The sequence below is a fragment of the Neovison vison genome, chromosome X (assembly GCF_020171115.1).
Source record: "Neovison vison isolate M4711 chromosome X, ASM_NN_V1, whole genome shotgun sequence".
Lineage (NCBI taxonomy): Eukaryota > Metazoa > Chordata > Mammalia > Carnivora > Mustelidae > Neogale > Neogale vison.
In genome coordinates, this window is record NC_058105.1 from 73,204,493 (window position 1) to 73,223,696 (window position 19,204).

At 40.7% G+C, this 19,204-nt stretch overlaps 1 protein-coding gene across 1 annotated transcript; it reads right to left on the reverse strand.

Annotated features, from left to right (window-relative positions):
- Window positions 1-17,306: 17,306 nt before the first annotated feature.
- LOC122896615 (programmed cell death protein 7-like) lies at window positions 17,307-18,945 on the reverse strand. Its single transcript, XM_044234725.1, has 2 exons — window positions 18,877-18,945; window positions 17,307-18,500 (listed from the first exon to the last, which is right to left on the reverse strand). The coding sequence occupies exons 1-2, from the start codon at window positions 18,943-18,945 to the stop codon at window positions 17,307-17,309; spliced, it is 1,263 nt and encodes a 420-aa protein (XP_044090660.1).
- Window positions 18,946-19,204: the final 259 nt, after the last annotated feature.

Consider the following 19,204-nt stretch of genomic DNA (forward strand, 5'->3'; position numbering starts at 1 on the left):
GCCTATAAGGTGACTGTTACTGTATATTATCTCTGTTCCTTTCTGATCTACCACTTGTAGGCTCTCTCTTTGCTTAGAGGACCCCTGTCAATATTTCCTGTAGAGCTGGTTTGTTGTTTGCAAATTCTTTCAGTTTTTTTTTGTCCTGGAAGCTTTTAATCTCTCCTATTTTCAATGATAGCCTAGCTGGATATAGTATTCTTGGCTGCATGTTTTTCTCGTTTAGTGCTCTGAAAATATCATGCCAGCTCTTTCTGGCCTGCCAGGTCTCTGTGGATAAGTCAGCTGCCAATCTAATACTTTTACCATTGTATATTACAGACTTCTTTTCCCGGGCTGCTTTCAGGATTTTCTCTTTGTCACTAAGGCTTGTAAATTTTACTATTAGGTGACGGGGTGTGGGCCTATTCTTATTGATTTTGAGGGGCATTCTCTGAACCTCCTGAATTTTGATGCTCGTTCCCTTTGCCATATTGGGGAAATTCTCTCCAATATACCTTCTGCTCCCCTCTCTCTTTCTTCTTCTTCTGGAATCCCAATTATTCTAATGTTGTTTCGTCTTATGGTGTCACTTATCTCTCAAATTCTCCCCTCATGGTCCAGTGGCTGTTTGTCCCTCTTTTGCTCAGCTTCTTTATTCTCTGTCATTTGGTCTTCTATATCGCTAATTCTTTCTTCTGCCTCATTTATCCTAGCAGTGAGAGCCTCCATTTTTTATTGCACCTCATTAATAGCTTTTTTGATTTCAACTTGGTTAGATTTTAGTTCTTTTATTTCTCCGGAAAGGGCTTTTATATCTTTGGAGAGGGTTTCTCTAATATCTTCCATGCCTTTTTCAAGCCTGGCTAGAACCTTGATAATTGTCATTTTGAACTCTAGATCTGACATATTACCAATGTCTGTATTGATTAGGTCCCTAGCCTTCGGTACTGCCTCTTGTTCTTTTTTTTGTTGTGAATTTTCCGCCTTGTCATTTCGTCCAGCTAAGAGTATATGAAGGAGCAAGTAAAATACTAAAAGAGTGGCAACAATCCCAGGAAAATATGCTTTAACCAAATCAGAAGAGATCCCAAATCGTGAGGGGGGATTTCTCCCCCCTCACGATTGGGTGATGGATCTCCTCTGATTGGGATCTCTTCTGATTGGGGGATAAAAAGAGGTTCAAAAAGAAAGAACGGAAAAAAAAAGAAAAAAAGGAATTAAAAAAAGAGATTGAATTAAAAATTCAATCAAGAATTAAAAAAAGAATTAAAAAAAGAGATTGAAGAGATTGGGATCTCTTCTGATTTGGGGATAAAAAGAGGTTCAAAAATAAAGAAAGATAAAAAAGAATTTAAAAAGAAACGAATAAAGAAAGTATAAAAAAGAAAATATATATATATATATATATTAGATAAACTAGATAAAAAACGTTAAAAAAGAAAAGGGTAAAAGTTTAAAAAAATTTTAGCAGAAGAAGAGAAAAAAAATGAAAGAAAAAAATTAAATTAACTGCAAGACTAAAAAATCACAGGGAGAAAGCCATGAGTTCCGTGCTTTGTTTTCTCCTCCTCTGGAATTCTGCTGCTCTCCTTAGTATTGAAACTGCACTCCTTGGTAGGTGAACTTGGTCTTTCCTGGATTTCTTGTTGATCTTCTGGGGGAGGGGCCTGGTGTAGTGATTCTCAAGTGTCTTTGCCCCAGGCGGAATTGCACCGCCCTTACCAGGGGCCGGGCTGAGTGATCCAATCGGGTTTGCTTTCAGGAGCTTTTGTTCCCTGAGCGCTTTTCATAGAGTTCCGGAGGACAGGAATACAAATGGCGGCCTCCTGGTCTCCAGCCCAGAGGAGCCGAGAGCCCGGGGCCCCACTCCCCAGTGCGCCCTCAGCGAACAGCTCCTAGTAACTCCCGTCTGCCTAACCTCTGGCCGCGCTCCGAGCTTACCAAGCCTGCGACCGGTTCAAGGCAACACTGAGCTGCGAGCTTACGGTCGGCTCTGTCTCTGCAGCCGGCTTTCCCGTTCCAATACCCACAAGCTCTGCGACACTCAGACACCCCCGATCCTTCTGTGACCCTGCGAGACCTGAGGCCACGCCGACCCCGTGTGGGCTTCGCCCCGGTTTAGCCTCCGGAGCGATGTCCCTCAGCGGAACAGACTTTTAAAAGTCCTGATTTTGTGCTCCGTTGCTCCGCCGCTTGCCGGGAGCCGGCCCCTCCCCCCGGGGTCTATCTTCCCGTCGCTTTGGATTCACTTCTCCGCCAGTCCTACCTTTCAGAAAGTGGTTGTTTTTCTGTTTCCAGAATTGCTGTTCTTCTCTTCGATCTGCCGATGGATTTGCAGGTGTTTGCACTCTTTAGATAAGCTCTCTAGCTGATCTCCTGCTAGCTGAAGTAGTCTCAGCCTGCTACTTCTCCGCCATCTTGACTCCTCCTCGGGTCCTGTCATTTTATCCAGTCTGCAACCCTGTGCTGTTTTATGGCAGTGTTTAAGCCATTCACATTGAGAGTGATTTTTGAGACATATGTTTTTATTGACATTGTGTTGCCTGAGAAGCCCTTGCTTCTATAGATTGTCTCCATAAATTTCTGTTCTATGACACTCTTCGGTTCTTTCTTCTTTTATAGAACCCCCCCTTAATATTTCTTGTAGTGCCAGTTTGGTGGTCACATACCCTTTTAAACTTTGCTGGTCTTGGAAGCTCTTTATCTCTCCATCCATTTTGAATGTCGGCCTTGCTGGATAAAGTATTCTCTTCTCATTTAGTGCCCTGAGTACATCTTGCCAGCGCTTTCTGGCTTGCCAGGTTTCTGTGGACAGGTCTGACGTTATTCTGATGGACCTTCCTCGTACATAAGGAATATCTTCCCCCTAGCTCCTTTCAAGATCTCCTGTCTAAAATTATGATTCATCAATTTCACAATCAGGTGTCTCGAGGTGTTTCTAGATTCTATGACCTCGGGGGAAGACTTTTCTGCCTCTAGGACATGAACGCTGGTTCCATTCCCCAGACTGGGAATGTTTTCATGGAGAATTTTTTCAACTATATACTCTAGTTGTCTTTCTTTCTCCTCTCCCTCAGGGATTCCAATAATTCTGACGTTGGAACATTTCATCGTGCCATTTATTTCCCTAATTCTGTTTTCATGGTTTCTAAGCTGTTTGTTCCAAGCCTCCTCATGATCCTTTTTCTTATCAGTTTGTCCTATAGATCACTAATTCTATCTTCTGCCTCAGTTACCCTAGCTATTAAGAGTATTTATATTACATTGGAACTCATTGATAGCATTTTTAACTTCTTCCTGGGTGGCTTTCACTTCTACCCTAATCAATTCCATGTTGTCATTAATGGTTTTTTCCAACCTAGCCATTGCCTGGATAAATGTTAGCCTGAATTCCCTTTCTGACATACAGTTTATGTCCGTATCCCATAGCTCTGATGCAGAAGGCCCAGTGTCTTAATTTTTCTTCTGTTGGGCATTCCTCCTCCTAGTCATTTTGGTGAGAGATGGCTGAATGGATGTGTAGCTGAATGTATCAACCGTGATCCAGGCTGGGTGCACCCTGGAACACTTCTGAGCAATCGGAAGTCCCCACCAAAAAGAAAGAATAAAGAAAAAGAGAGAGACAGAAAAAAAAAGAAGACCCAGCCTGAATGGGCCCCAAAGGTAAGATTTATGAAGTATACAAACAAAAACGGACAAACAAAAAGACCAACAAAAGTAAATGACAAGAAAAAAAGAACCCAGCTAAAATGAACCCCAAGTATAAGAGTTATATACTACCAGAACAAAAGCAAACACAAAGAAACACTGACAGAAGAAAAAGATGGGAGGGTGGTTATAAATCCTCAGTATGGGCAAGGAAGGTTATTTTGATTATTTCTAGGTGTTTCTTATTATCTTTGTTAAAGGACTCAATTTTCCAGGGATAAAGGGGGAATGGAAACTGGTTTATATATAAGGGTAATATTGATTGGGAAAAGAGGATTACCTTGAAGCTTATTTCTATATGAATAGTAAAAACAAATAGGAAAGCAAAAGAAAAACACAGGTATATGTATCAAAAACTTTCAAGTTAAAAGGTTATTATGGAATTTGTTGTACTGAACCTCTCATTGTGATGGTAAATATGTTAAAAATTATTTAAAAATTAGAATGAATGAGTATAGTGGGAACAAATTAAAAATAAAAGTTGTATCTATGAAGTATAGAGGTTTTAGGGCAATATGGGAGCTTAATATCTTCTTTTCCCCCTGATATTTGGGTTTTACTCTTTTATGGGGACCCTGTGGTGGTTGTCCTCTTGGTTTTGTTTGTTTGTTTGTTTTTGTTGTTTGTTTGTTTGTTTTGGCTGACTCTGGGGGAGGGGCTTGCTGTGTGATTTTTCACAGTCTTGCTAGAGGTGAGTCCTCCTGCCCTCTATCAAGGGGCTGGGCTCTGAGAAAACCGGTTTTTCAGGCTTTTGTTCTCTGGAGGTTGTTTTTTTTTCCCCCCCTTGGGTGGCTTTGGTGGTTCTTTGGAGGTTTAGAGGAAAGCAAACTGTGCACTGACCTTCGTCAGAGAGAAGCCTGTCTGTTCCCCTCTGTGTGGTCCAGAGCACATAGACTTCCCCTCTGCCACCTCCTACTGGCAGAGCATGTCCCCAGCTAGCCTCAGGGATAGCAGGAGCTGCTGCTTGTCTCTGTACCCTGGTGCTATTAAAACTGTGAGCAATATTAGTCCAGAGAGCCCGCTTCCAGTGGCTGCCTTTACCATAGATGTCTGGGCAGGTTCAGACCACTGGAGAAATCCCAACCAGAGATAGCACGCTGAGATTTTCATGTTGGCCCAGGCTGGGAGTGTTCAGATTCTCGCTGGTCCTTGAGAGTTCTGGCTATTGCCTGCATGGAGCTCTCTCAGGGGAGTGTGTGGAGTGCGACTCAGACCCTGGTCTTGCAGTCCACACCAGACTCTCTCACACACGTTGCCATCTAGATGTTCTCACATGAGCTGGTGGCTCAGGGACCATGGCCTGGATGCTTTGCCACACTCTCTGACACTGCACCTGCTGTGACTGTCCTGGGTCAATGGACTTAAGCCTTTGTCCGTAACCACCCGATTCCACTAATTTCCCCTTAAGATCTTTTGCTCTTTTTGAGTGTTTTTAACCAGACTCCAAGTTAATGCTGGTCCTCAATCACAGGGCACTCTCGTATTAGAGTATTAATTTCTAATGAGTCATTTCTGGTGGCTCCCTACCCCTTTTATTTATCTTCTGATATCAGTCTGATGTTCCCACTCTGCTTACCTGTCCATTGGTGTCTTCTACCCCTGTGGAGATCCAGAATTGTATAATCCTGTATCTCAGGCTGACTTCATGGGTGTTAAGAGTATTCTGGTAGATAATCAGCCCACTTTAGGGAACTGGTTGAACCAGCATCTCCTACTTCTCCACCATCTTTCCCCCCAGTCCATATTATTCTGCCTCCTGGATTTCGATGCTTGTTACCTTCCCCAAAGTAGGGACTTTTTTACTATAATTTGCTGAAATATACCTTCTGCCTCTCTTTATTTCTTCTTCTTCTGGGGTCCCAATTCTACTATTGTTGATCTTATGGTATCACTTATCTCTTGAATTCTCCCCTAGTGGTCCAGTAGTTGTTTATCTCTCTTTTTCTCAGCTTCTTTATTCTCGATCATTTGGTCTTCTGTATCACTAATTCTCTCTTCTGCCTCATTTATCTTAGCAGTAATAGCCTCCATTTTTTTATTGTACCTCATTAATAGCTGTTTTTATTTCAACTTGGTTAGATTTTAGTTCTTTTATTTCTCCAGAAAGGTATTCTTAAGTATTTTCCATGCATTTTTTGAACCCAGCTTGCAGCTTGATAATCATCATTCTGAACTCTAGTTCCGACATATTACTAATGTCTGTATTGATTAGGTCCCTAGATGTTGATACTGCCTCTTGTTTTTTTGTTTTTTTGTTTTTTGTTTTTTTTGAGGTGAGTTTTTCTGCCTTGTCATTTTATCCGGATAAGAATAGATGAATGAGTCGGGACGCCTGGGTGGCTCAGTTGGTTGGACGACTGCCTTCGGCTCAGGGCGTGATCCTGGAGTCCCGGGATCGAGTCCCACATCAGGCTCCCAGCTCCATGGGGAGTCTGCTTCGCTCTCTGACCTTCTCCTCGCTCATGCTCTCTCTCACTGTCTCTCTCTCAAATAAATAAATAAAATCTTTTAAAAAAAAGAAAAAAAAAGAATAGATGAATGAGAAAACAAAATACTAAAAGGGTAGTAATGACCGCAGAAAAATATACACTAACCAATTCAGAAGAGACCTGAAACCAGGGGGAGAAGAAAGAAACAACAACAAAATTTATATATAGATTATATATATATATAAAATATATATTGTATAATATAATATATGAAATATACATATAAATATGTTTATATTTATTATATATTATTTTTATATGATTATTTATACTTTTATGTTAAATAATATATAATTATACATAATATATAATATTTAGGTATCTATAATATCTAAATATCTATATATGTGTGTATATATATATTCAGACTGGTGAATAGAACAGAGCCACACACTTGATTTTGGGTATATTTTGGTCTGTTAGAAGAAAATGTCTCCCAAAATTTTAAAGAAATAAAAACTTATATATATACAAAATTAAAGGTAAATACAATAAAGGGATGGAATATGACTGTAATGGGTATTATGGAGGGCATGTATTGCATGGAGCACTGGGTGTGGTGCATAAACAATGAATTCTGTTATGCTGAAAAGAAATAAATTTTTTAAAAAGATGAACATTTTAAAAGATTTTTAAAAAGGAATTGATAAGAAGTTGGTTGAAAAAAGAAAAAAAAATGGAGAGAATGTGATCAGGCTGGAGACTTGAACAAAGCCATATGCCAGATTTAGGGTATATTTTGATCTCTTAGAAGAAACTGTATCCCTAAACTTTAAAGAAAGAAAGACTTATATGTATACAAAAAATAAGGTTAACCACAATGAAGGGATAGACTCTGACTATAAGAATGAAATTTTAAAAGGACTTTTAAAGAGTTATTGATAAGATAAAACAGTTAAAGAGGTTAAAATAGAAAAGGGGAAAAATTTAAAAAGAATTGAATAAGAAAAAATAAAATTAAAAGAATTTAACTTTGACAGACTAAAGAATAATGGGGAAAATGCCATGAATTCTATGTGTTGCATTCCCCTAACCCTGGAGTTGCATCGTTCTCATTGATCAGTGAACTTGGTCTTGGCTGAATGTTCTTGCTGATCTTCTCAGGGAGGGACCTGTTGCAGTGATTCTCAAATGTCTCTGCCCAAGGCGGAAGTACACCACCCTTGCCAGGGGCCAGGCTAAGTAATCTGCTCGGGTTCACTCTCGGGAGGTTTTGTTCCCTGAACACTTTCCATAGAGCTCTGGAGGATGGGAAAAAAATGGCGGCCTCCCAATCTCTGGCTGGAGGAGCCAAGAGCTTGAAGCTCCACTCCTCAGTGCGCCCTCAGAGAAAAGCAGTCAATCACTCCCGTCTCCCTGGTCTCCAACTGCACTCCATTCCCACCCAGCCTGTGACCAAGCATTTCTATCTCTGGTACATGGCCACATTTGGAGACTCCAAACCCAGCAGATTCCTGCTGCAGTGTCCCATGCCACTCCTCCCAGATGAATGAGGCGGTCTTCCCGGATCTGCCACTTGTGAGGTCCCAGCTTGAAGAGCAGTGGCTCAACTGTGCCTCTGATCGTGGTTTAAGGTAACCACAAGCTGAGAATCCCCTCCTCAGCTCCATCTCTGCAGCTGAATTTCCTGCTCCGATACCTGGGAGCTCTGCCACACTCAGGCACCCCTGGTCTTTCTGTGATCCTGCGGGTCCTGAGACCACACTATCTCTGCATGACCTCCCTCTCTGTCCCCGCTCAGTCTCTGGAGCAATGTTCCTCAGTGGAGCAGACTTCTGAAAGTTCCAATTTTGTGCTCCACTCCTCTACCATTTTCCAGGAGCCAGCCCCTCCACCCACAGTCTCTCTTCCCATCGCTTCAGATTCACTTCTCTGCACGGCCTACCTTCCAGAAACTGGTCGATTTTCTGTTCCTAGAATTGCTACTCTTCTTCTCTTCAATCTCCTGTTGAGTTTGTAGGTATTCAGAATGGTTTGATAACTATCTTGCTGAATTCCTGGGACCAATGAAATTTAGGTCTCCTATTCCTCCATCATTGTGTTCCTGTCCTCTATATCATTTATTTCATCTCAAATCTTTATTATTTCCATTCTTCTACTAGTTTTAGGCTTCATTTGTTCTTTTTCTGGCTTTTTTACATGCAAAGTTAGGTTGTTTATTTGAGATTTTTCTTGCTTTATGGTAGGCCTGTATTGCTATAAACTTTCCTCTTAGAACCACTGCCTAGATTTGCTGCCTTCCAAAGGTTTGGGACCATTGTGTGTTCATTTTCATTTGCTTTCATGTACTTTTAAATTTATTCTTTGACTTCCTGGTTGACCCATTCATTTTTTTAGTAGCATGTTATTTAACTCCCATGTATTTGTGGTCTTCTAAATGTATGTGGGGGGGTGATTTACTTTCTATTTTCATAGTTTTGTGGTCAGAAAAGATGCATGGTATGATTTTGATTTTTTAAAATATTTGTTGAGGCTTGTTTTGTCTAATATGTAATCTAATCTAGGTATAATATGTAATCTTTTCAGGAGACTTTTCCATGTGCACTTGAAAAGAATGTGTATTCTGCTGTTTTAGAATAGAGTGTTCTGAATATGGCTGTTAAATCTATCTGCTCCAGTGTGTCATTCAAAACCAGTGTTTCAGGAGCCTGAGTGGCTCAGTCAGTTAAGCTGCTGCTTTTGGCTCAGGTCATGATCCCAGGGTCCTTGGATCAAGCCCCACATTGGGCTCCCTGCTCAGCGGGGCACCTGCTTCTCCTTCTCCCTCTGTCTGCTGCTCTGCCTCCTAGTGCTCTCTCTCTCTGTGTCCAATAAAAAATCTTTAAAAAACAAAACAAAAACAAAAACAAAACCAGTGTTTCCTTGTTGATTTTCTGTTTGAATGATCTGTCCATTGATGTAAGCAGGGTGTCGAAGTCCCCTACTGCTATTGTATTAGCTATCACTTGTTTCCCTTCTGTTTGTTATTAACTATTTCATGTTAAGTGCATAAATATTTGCAGTTGTCATATCTTCTTGGATTGTCCCTTGTATTATTATATAGTGTCCGTCTTTGTATCTACTTAGTCTGTTTTAAAATCTGTTTTGTCATAGGGTGCCTGGGTGGCCTAGTCTGTTAAGTGCACAGTTCTTGATTTTAGCTCAGGTCGCAATCTCAGGGTTCTTAGTTCAAGCCCCATGTTGGGCTCCACACGTGGCAAGGAGCCTACATTAAAAAATATTGTGTCTGATATAAGTATGCCTTATATCCATTTGCATGATAAATGTTTCTCCATCCTCTCACTTTCAATCTGGAGGTATATTTCAGTGTGAAATGAGTTTCTTGTGGGCAACATAAAGATAGGTCTTTTTTTTTAAGGTTTTATTTAAACTCCTATTAGTTAACATACAAGTTATATTAGTTTCAAGTGTATAGATGGGTCTTTTTTTCTTTTTATCCACTCCATCACCCTATGTCTTTTGATTGGAGCATTTAGTCCATTTACATTCAAAGTAATTATTGATAGATATGTATGTATTTCCATTTTGTTACTTGTTTTTTGGTTCTTCTGTAGATTTTCTCTGATTCTTTCTTTTCTTGCTCTCTTCATGGTTCATTCGCTTTCTCTATTGATATACTTGGATTCCTTTCTCTTTATTTTTTTGCATATCTATTACTGTTTTCTGACTTGTGCTTACCATTAGGTTTATATATAACATCTTCTGCATATAGCAGTCTATATTAAGTTGAGGATTGCTTAAGTTTAAACCCATTCTTTACACCCCCCCCACACACATTTTAGGTATATGATATCATATCTTACATCCTTTCATGTTATGAATCCCTTTACTGGTTTTTACAGAAATATTTATTTTTACTGATTTTGTGGTTTTTTACTTTTCATATTCTCATTTGTGATCTTTCATTTCCACTAAAAGCATCCCCTTTAATATTTCTTGTAGGGCTGGTTTAATTGGTCATGAACTCCTTTAGTTTTTGTTTGTCTGAGAAACTCTATCTCTCCTTCCATTCTGAATGAAAGCCTTGCTGGACAGAGTATTCTTGGCTGCAGATTTTTCCTGTTCAGCACTTTGACTGTATCATGTCCTTCTCTTCTGCCTTACCAAGTTTCCACTGAAAAATATGCTGATTACCTTATGGGATTTCCCTTGTATGAAACTGTCTTCTTTTCTCTTGCTGCTTTTAAAATGTTTTCTTTGTCACTACTTTTTACCATTTTAATTACTAAATATCTTGTTGTGAACCTCCTTGAATTGGGGGAGGGGGATCTGTGCTTCCTGGATGTAGATATCTGTTTCCTTCCCCAGATTTGAGGAGTTTTCAGCTATTATTTCTTTAAATAAATTTTCTGACCCCTTTTCTCTTTCTCCTTCTGAGATCCCTATAATGTGAATGTTATTTTGCTTGGTGAAGTCACTGAGTTCCCTAGACTAGTCTCAATTTGCATAATTTCTCTTTTTAAAGATTTTACTTGTTTATTGGAGAGAGAAAGACAGAAATAGGGACAAGTAGTAAGAGGAAGCATGAGTGGAGAGGAGAGGGAGAAGAGGGTCCCCCTAAGCAGGGATCCCAACATGGAGCTCAATCCCAGGACTCTGGGATCATGACCTGAGCCAAGGGTGGACACTTAACCGACTCTGTGTGTGTATGTGTACAGAGGAATGAGAGACTGTGCCTATACCAGGCCAATCTCCAGGTGCTGAGTAGGAGAAGAGTGGCTATGGAAGGGTCTTGTATGAAGACTTTTGGGCTCCAGGAAGAGACCCCTGCCCACATAATCTGGGTGAACCTGTCCTGAATGAGGAGTAAATGCTTACCCCTCACCTCATCCCCTGTTAATGTGGTGTTTAGAAGGCCTCACCTATGAGCTGTCTGGACCAACAGCTTATTTCAGCCTAAGGATCACTGCCTTCCTAACTGCTTCTTCTCCACAGCCCCCAGCTGGGTAGAGGACCAGACTCTCTCCCTTCTCTCTCCCAGACAGACTGCCCTCTTTCCATACAGTGCAAGTGCCTGAGAACAAAGACATTCGCAGGACACTGCAAGGGGCATACAGAGCAGCATCCCCACATACACGCTTCTGTTGATGGGGCTGACTGTGTGTGTGATTCACCCCTGGGGGAGAACTCTTGGGTGGCTAATGGCTGCAACCAGTCCTGGGTCTCCAGCACTCCTTCAGCCCCACTAGCTCCTGGATGAGCAGTTCATCTAGTACTCAACTTCTGAAGGCCTACAAGGGCCTGCATGACTCTGTCCTTGCTGTATTACTGGGGTGCCCAACACATACCCTGATTGCAGCACACTACAACCCAGAATTACATAAATAAGTAAATGAGGAGAGGAAATGATGTGTGTTAGAGACTCCTGTGTGTTTGTGAAGGCACCTGTATGTCTTCTGTGCCACTGTGTACACATATACCTCTGCACCCTGCATCTTCATGCATCGCCATAGTCAGCACATCCTAACAGAATATCTTGAAGGCCATTCTACTGGAGCCACTAACACACTACACCCAGATGACTGGGTTACAACATAAAATCACCATGATTTTATTACCACAAAATGGACTTCTGAAACATCCCTGAGCCTCCCTTCACCTGTGAATCCCTCTATTAGTCCCCATCAGAGCCAGGGTCACCAATAGAGTGAGGTGAATTGGTGCGATGAGGATGTCCTTTTCTTTTTCTTTTCTAAAAAATAAACCATTAATCTGCATTTATTTCTTATTTTTTATTGAAGCAGGGTCAACACTTATTTGATTTTATGCTTCATCTTTTTGGTGCATAAAATGCATCTTTTATCATTTTTAATTTTGGTCTCTTTTCTTTTTTGCCTGGTCAGTGTTATTGAGAAAAAAAATGACATATATCACTATGTAAGTTTAAGATGTACATCATAATGGTTTGATTTCCATATATTGTGAACTGATTACCACCATAGGTCCAGGTAACATTCCATCATCTCATATAGATACAATAAAAAGAAGAGAAAATAGAAAAAATATTTTCCCTTTTAATGAGAATTCTTAGGATTAACTCTTTTAACAATATTCATATATATCATAGAGCAGTGATAGCTATATCCATCATATTACTTCTTATAACTGGAAGTTTGTACCTTTTGGCCACCTTCTTCAACTTTCCCCTCCCCTACTTCACCTCTGGTAACTGCAAGTCTGATCTCTTTGTCTATGAGTTCTTATTTTTATTTATTTATTTATTTATTTTAGATTTCTACATGTAAGTTAGATTATACAATATTTGTCTTTGTCTGACCTATTTCACTAAGCATAGTGCTTTCAAGGTCCACTCATGTTGTCATAGATGATAGGATTTCTTCATTTTTATGGCTGAATGTTGTTCTATTTTAGCTATATATATCACATCTTCTTTATCCATTAATCCTTTAATGAACACTTAGGTTATTTCCATGACTTGGCTGCTGTAAATAATGCTGTTATGAACATGGGGGTGCAGATACCTTTTTAGTTGGTGTTCTTATTTGCTTTAGCTATATTCCCAGAAGTGGAATTGGTGGATGATATGGTAGTTCTATTTTTAATTTTTTGAGGAACTTTGTATTTTCCATAATGACTGCACCAATTTTCATTCCCATCAATAGTTTATAATGGTTCCCTTTTCCCAATATCTATGCTAGCATTTGTTATCTCTTGCCTTTTTGATGATGGCCATTTTAACAAGTATGAGGTGATATGTCACTGTGGTTTTAATTTGCATTTCCCTAATGCCTACTAATGTTGAGCATTGTTTTCATGTAACTATATGTATCTCTTCTTTGAAAAAATGTTCAGATTCATTGCCGATTGTTTAGTTGGTTGGTTTATTTGTGTTAGCTACTGAGTTGTATGAAGTCTTTATTTTTTTAGTTTAATTTAATTAAAAATTTTTAATTCCAGTATAGCTAACATACAGCGTTACATTATTTTGAGGTGTACGATATAGTGATTCAACAATTCTATACATTATTTTACATTATTCAGTTCTCTGTATAAGTTTATATATTTTGGATATTAACCCCTTATCAGATACATGGTTTGCATATAATTTTTTCCATTCCATAGGTTGTCTTTTTACTCTATTGATGGTTTCTTCTGCTGTGCAGAAGCTTTTTAGTTTGATGTAGTCCCACATGTTTATTTTTTATTTTGTTTCTTGTGATTTAGCCTTCATATCCAAAAAATCATCATGAAGACCCATGTCATGGAGCCTTAAGTTTTCTTCTAGGACTTTCATTTAAGTCTTTAATCCATTTCAAGTTAATTTTTGTGAGTGGTGTAAGATAAGGGTCCAGTTTCATTTTTTTACATATGAATATCCAATTGCCACAACACTGTTTATTGAAAAGACTCTCTTTTCTCCACTGAATAGTCTTGGTTCTCTTGTCAAATGTGCTTGCTTGGATTTATTTCTGGGATCTTGATTCTCTTCCATTGGTCCATTTGTTTATTTTTATGGCAGTACCACACTGTTTTGATGACTATAACTTTAAATCAGAAAATAAAGTCTTTAGCTTTATTCTTCTTTCTTAGGATTTCTGTGGTTTGGGGGGTCTTTTGTGGTTCCATATAAATTTTAGGAGTGTTGTTATACCTATGTAAAAATGCCACTGAACACTTGATAGAAATTGCATTGAATCTATAGATGGCTTTTGGTACTATTGACATTTTAACAATATTAATTCTTCCATTCCATGAACACAGGATATCTTTCCATTTATTTGTGTCTTTTTGATTTCTTTCATCAATGTCTTGTAGTTTTCAGAGTAGAGATCTTTCACCTCCTTGGTTGAATTTATTTCTAAGTATTTTATAGTTTCTAATGCTATTTTCAATAGGGTCAATTTCTTTCACTTTAAGAAATTTTGTTGTAGTATATAGAAATGCTACTGATTTTTGTAGTTAATTTTGTATCCTGCAACTGTACTGAATTCATTGATTAGATCTAACAGTTTGTGGGTTATTTTGATTAAGTCTTTGAGGATTTTCCAAATGTATATATATATGGAAAATCCTCATGTATATGGAAAAAACCCTATGTATATGGAAAATACATATATATGTATATATATATAATCTGCAAATAGAGACAATGTTACTTTTACTTCTTCCTTTCCTATTGTGATACTTTTTATTTCTTTTTTTTAAAGATTTTATTTATTTGACAGAGAGAGATCACAAGTAGGCAGAGAGGCAAGCAGAGAGAAAGAGGAGGAAGCAGGCTCCCTGCCAAGCAGAGAGCCCGATACGGGACTTGATCCCAGGACCCTGAGATCATGACCTGAGCTGAAGGCAGAGGCTTAACCCACTGAGCCAACCAGGTGCCCCTATTTCTTTTTTTTGAAGATTTTATTTGTTATTTATTTGACAGAGATAGATCACAAGTAGGCAAAGAGGCAGACAGAGAGAGAGAGAGAAGCAGGCTCCCCAGTGAGCAGAGAGACCGATGCAGGACTCAGTCCCAGAACCCCGAGATCATGACCTGAGCCAAAGGCAGTGACTTAACCCACTGAGCCACCCAGGTGCCCTTTTCATTTCTTTTTCTTGGCTGATTGCTCTAGCAAGGACTTCCAGTACCATGTTGTATAGGAGTGGTGAGAGTGAGCACCTTTGTCTTATACCTGATCTTAGAGGAGAAGTTTTCAAACTTTCAACATTGAGAATGAATTAGCTGTGATCTTGTCACATATGACCCTTTTTACGTTGAGATATGTTACTTCCATGACTAATTTGAAAAAGTTTTACATGAATGGATGTTGAATTTTGTCAAATGCTTTTTCTTTATCTACTGAGATGATCTTACAATTTTTACTTGATTAATGTGATTGTTTGATTTGCATTTGTTGCATCTTAGGGATAACTCCAAGTTGATCATGGTAAATGTTTGATTTAATGTATGTTGAATTCAGTTTGCTAGTATTTTGTTGAGAACTTTTGCATCTATATTCATTAGGGATATAGACCTGTAATTGGTTTGTTTGTTTTGTTTCTTGTTGTTGTTTTGTTGTTGTTGTTTTTCTAGTAGTTGCCTCTTCTGGTTTTGGAATCAGGATAGTGTTGGCTTTATAAAATGAATTTGGGAAAGTTTCCTCCGCTTTGATTTTTTGCAAAAGTTTGAGAAGATTTGGTGTTAATTCTTCTTTAAATGTTTGTAAAATTCACCAGTGAAGCCATCTGACCCTGGGATTTTCTTTGTTGGAAGATTTCTTATTACTGATTCAATCTCCTTACTAGTAATTGGCTTATTCAGATTTTCTATTTCTTCCTGATTCAGTCTTGGTAAGTTTCATATTTCTAAGATTTTTTTTTCATTTCTTCTAGGTTTTCTAGTTTTTTGACATATATTTGTCCATAGTATTCTCTTATGATCCACTGTATGTCTGTGGTATCAGTTATGATGTGTCCTTTTTCTTTTTTTATTATTATATTATGTTAGTCACCATACAATACATCATTATTTTTTGATGTAGTGTTCCATGGTTCATTGTGTATATGTGCCCTCCTTAAAAACCATCACCAGCCTAACCCATGCTCCCACTTCCCTCTCCTCTAAAACCCTCAAATTTTTTCCTGGAATCCACAGCCTCTCATGTTTTGTGTCCCTCTCCAATTCCCCCCTTCATTTTTCTCTACCTTCTCCTAATGTCCTCCATGCTATTCCTTATGTTCCACAAGCAAGTGAAACCATATGATAATTGCCTTTCTCTGCTTGACTTATTTCACTCAGCATTATCTCCAGTTCCATCAATGTTGATGCAAAAGTTGGGTATTCATCCTTTCTGATGGCTGAGTAATATTCCATTTTATATACGAACCACATCTTCCTTATCCCATTAACCTGTTGAAGGGCATCTCGGTCCTTCCACAGTTTGGCTATTGTGGACATTGGTGCTCTGAACATTGAGGTGCACATGACCCTTCTTTTCACCACATCTGTATATTTGGGGTAAATACCCAGGGGTGCAATTGCTGGGTCATAAGGTACCTCTATTTTTAACATCTTGAGGAACCTCCACACTGTTTTCCAGAGTGACCATACCAATTTGCATTCCCACCAACAGTGTAAGAGTGTTCCCCTTTCTCCACACTCATTTTTTAACTTTTTTTTTAAATAAAAATGGTATTTATTCAGCTTTTTGGAAATATAAATAACACAATAGATGACAAAGAGCAAAATGAAATAAAACCCTTGACATGTTATATGATTGATCATTTCCAGGCACAGTAATATTTATTAATGAATATCACAAAATTAATTTGATTTTTATCTGTTTTCCTCCCAGCTTTATCTACATGGGTGCTTCTGGAAGCTTGAGTTTCTAAGTAAACTCCACAGCAATACCGGCCCCTATAATGTGACTGAGTGAGGTTATGGTCCCACTCCCATAGGGAATAAATGTCTATCAATGGGGATACTGAACCTCTAGACCTCTGGGAACTTAAAAGCCAGGTGTTTTTTTTTAGGATCCTACTAACACAGGAAAATGCAGCCATTACCCATTAAAACACAATCTAATATGGGTAGAGGTTTTCCAAGTTCTCTGCGGGACCACCAGACGATTCCACCAAGCTTTTCTGGCAGCCTCGCCTGGAGCCTGCAGCCTCTCAAGAGTCACAAACCAAAGATAAGGCATTTCTGACCTTTCCTCCTGGAAGTCAGAGAGTTCTCTGGGTAGGGAGATTATGGAGGTTTTGCATCAAGCCTGCCTTCACACTCAGTACCGGGGGAAAGGCTGCTAAGTCTACCCAGTGCACGCCTGTGTTGAGCATACTTACCCATCACACACAAGGCCGTTGAGAGTAAATGAACAAGTCACTCTGGACCAAGCCCCTTCCAAACAGAGGCAAATTTGGTGAACCAAGCCCACTGCCTGTTGTAATAACCCCAGTTCACCTAGGTCCTTTCCTGAAGAACCATATTAATCTCCTGATTCAAGAGGCATCTCTGGCCAAGACAGAGCATGCAAGGAAAACGTAACTTCTGGGTAGGGCAATGCCATATGGAGTTTGGAGGCTGTGGTTTAGTCTACAGCATAAGAAGATGGTGGCATCACTCGTTTTTAGAGCTGGAAAGAGCCATGGCTGGAGCACAATCCTGGAGCATCTTTACTAATGCAGCTTAATGGCCGTTGCCCAGATGTCATTGCTGGGGAGCGGGGGAAGGACCCATCCTTGGGGAACGGAGTTGCCTTTGGGATGATCAGATGGCACCAGGTACTGATCCCAATCATGCGTTATCTGGATGAGGGCTGGCAGGGAGTGCTCGGCTTGGAGGTAATACTGTCGGAAGGGCTGCAAGAGGTGAGCGAGTGGGAACTCATCTGGATCCCCAAATAACTTGGACTCAATTTCAGGCTTCTGAAGTAAAATCTTCTCTTTTTCTTTCCTCTGTTTCTTTTCTAGTTCTCTTTTCCTCTCTTCTTCTTGTTCTCCTTCCAATATGACTCTGAGGGCTCTCTCTTCAGCTTCATACAATTCAGAGCGTTTTTTAATTAGTTTTCTTAGTCGCTGAAGATGATGCTCGAAAGTCTCATCTGCTGAGGCTGGGGGACAGACACCCTTTCTTGCTGCTGCCTCTTTCCTGAGCTTCCTCAATTTCTCCAAGGCCCGAAGAATGTCCACCATTCTTTTGGTGTCTGATTGTTTTTTCCTCACTTCAGATAAGACACCATCAGCAGCAGCTTTAAGTTCCTGCTCCCGCTTCTTCTCCTCCACCTCCTGCACGCACTTGACCCTCCAAAGGTCAATCTCCTGTTCGCGCTCCACTGCCCGCGCGGCAACAACCTCCCGCTCGGCTTCGCGTTCTCGGGCCCTCTCGCGAAGCCGCAGGCGGCGGCGCCGGACCCTCTCCAACCTCCGCCGCGCCTCACCCACATAGGCGGCCTGGGTCAGCAGCTGTAGTCTTTCGGCGAGTTGGGCGCGCAGCGGCGCAGCCTGGGCATGCAGCAGCACCCAGGCCGCGCCATCGCCCTCGGCCTCGCGCAGGGCCTGGCCCAGGTCGCGCAGCCGCCGCACCAGGTGCAGAGCCCCGCGCAACTCTGCGCGCACTTCGCCCAGACTGGGCCCGGCGGGCGCGCGTGGAGGCACCGGGCACCCGGCCCGCCGCGGGGTCCCGAACACCGCCTCTAGCCACTGCGGGTCGCGCAGGCGCTGCAGGGCCGCATCCCCAAGCACGTCGGACGGCGGCGGCGCCTCAGGCCATTGCGGGCTCCAGGGCGGCCCCGGGCCTGGCGGCGGCGGCCGACACCACTCGCCACCGTGGGTCCCCGGGAAGGGCCGGCACTGGGGCGGCTCATTTTTTAACTTTTAAAGTACAGTTTAAGTGAATTATTCACTGCCATTACCAAATTGCAGAATCTACCCTGAGATGTACATTTCAAATAGCATTTAATAATAATAATCTTTTTTTTTTTAAGCTGAAAGTTTACTCATTTAATTTTAGGCCTTTAAAAAAGATCTTTATGTTAAATCCACCACATTAAAGCAGTCAGGACAAAATGTTCCTGGTGTCCAAATGGATGCATCAAAGCAACCAGGTCAAAATGTCAAGTACCTGTGTATGCATGTGTGTGTGAGAGAGAGAGAAAGAGAGAGAGAGAGAGATCACGCCTCTATGTGAGTAAATAGGGATCACTGGCTACATGTTTCCTTTTATGAACCCTTGGGGCAGCCCAAGTACCTGTAGGCCTGGGGGCCTTGTTTGGTGTACATAGTGTGTGCCCATGTGGACAAAGTTGCCTGTCACCATTGTCCACAGAAACAGTCTGTCAGATTGTTTCCATCTGCGATCTTGAATTTGCATTTGACTGGGATGAGGAAGTAGGGCTGATCCATGGGGCGAAGAGCTGCTCTTTACACCGCCCCCCTTTCCAACTCTTTCATTGCTTCTACCAGGCCATCCAGCCTTCCCAAGAAAGTCCCTCTAGTGGAAAGTCTTAAAATGCCTCATAAAAGAGAAGGAAGCTTGATGCCGGGTCGCTAAGGCTGCAAATCCCATTAGGGAGAAA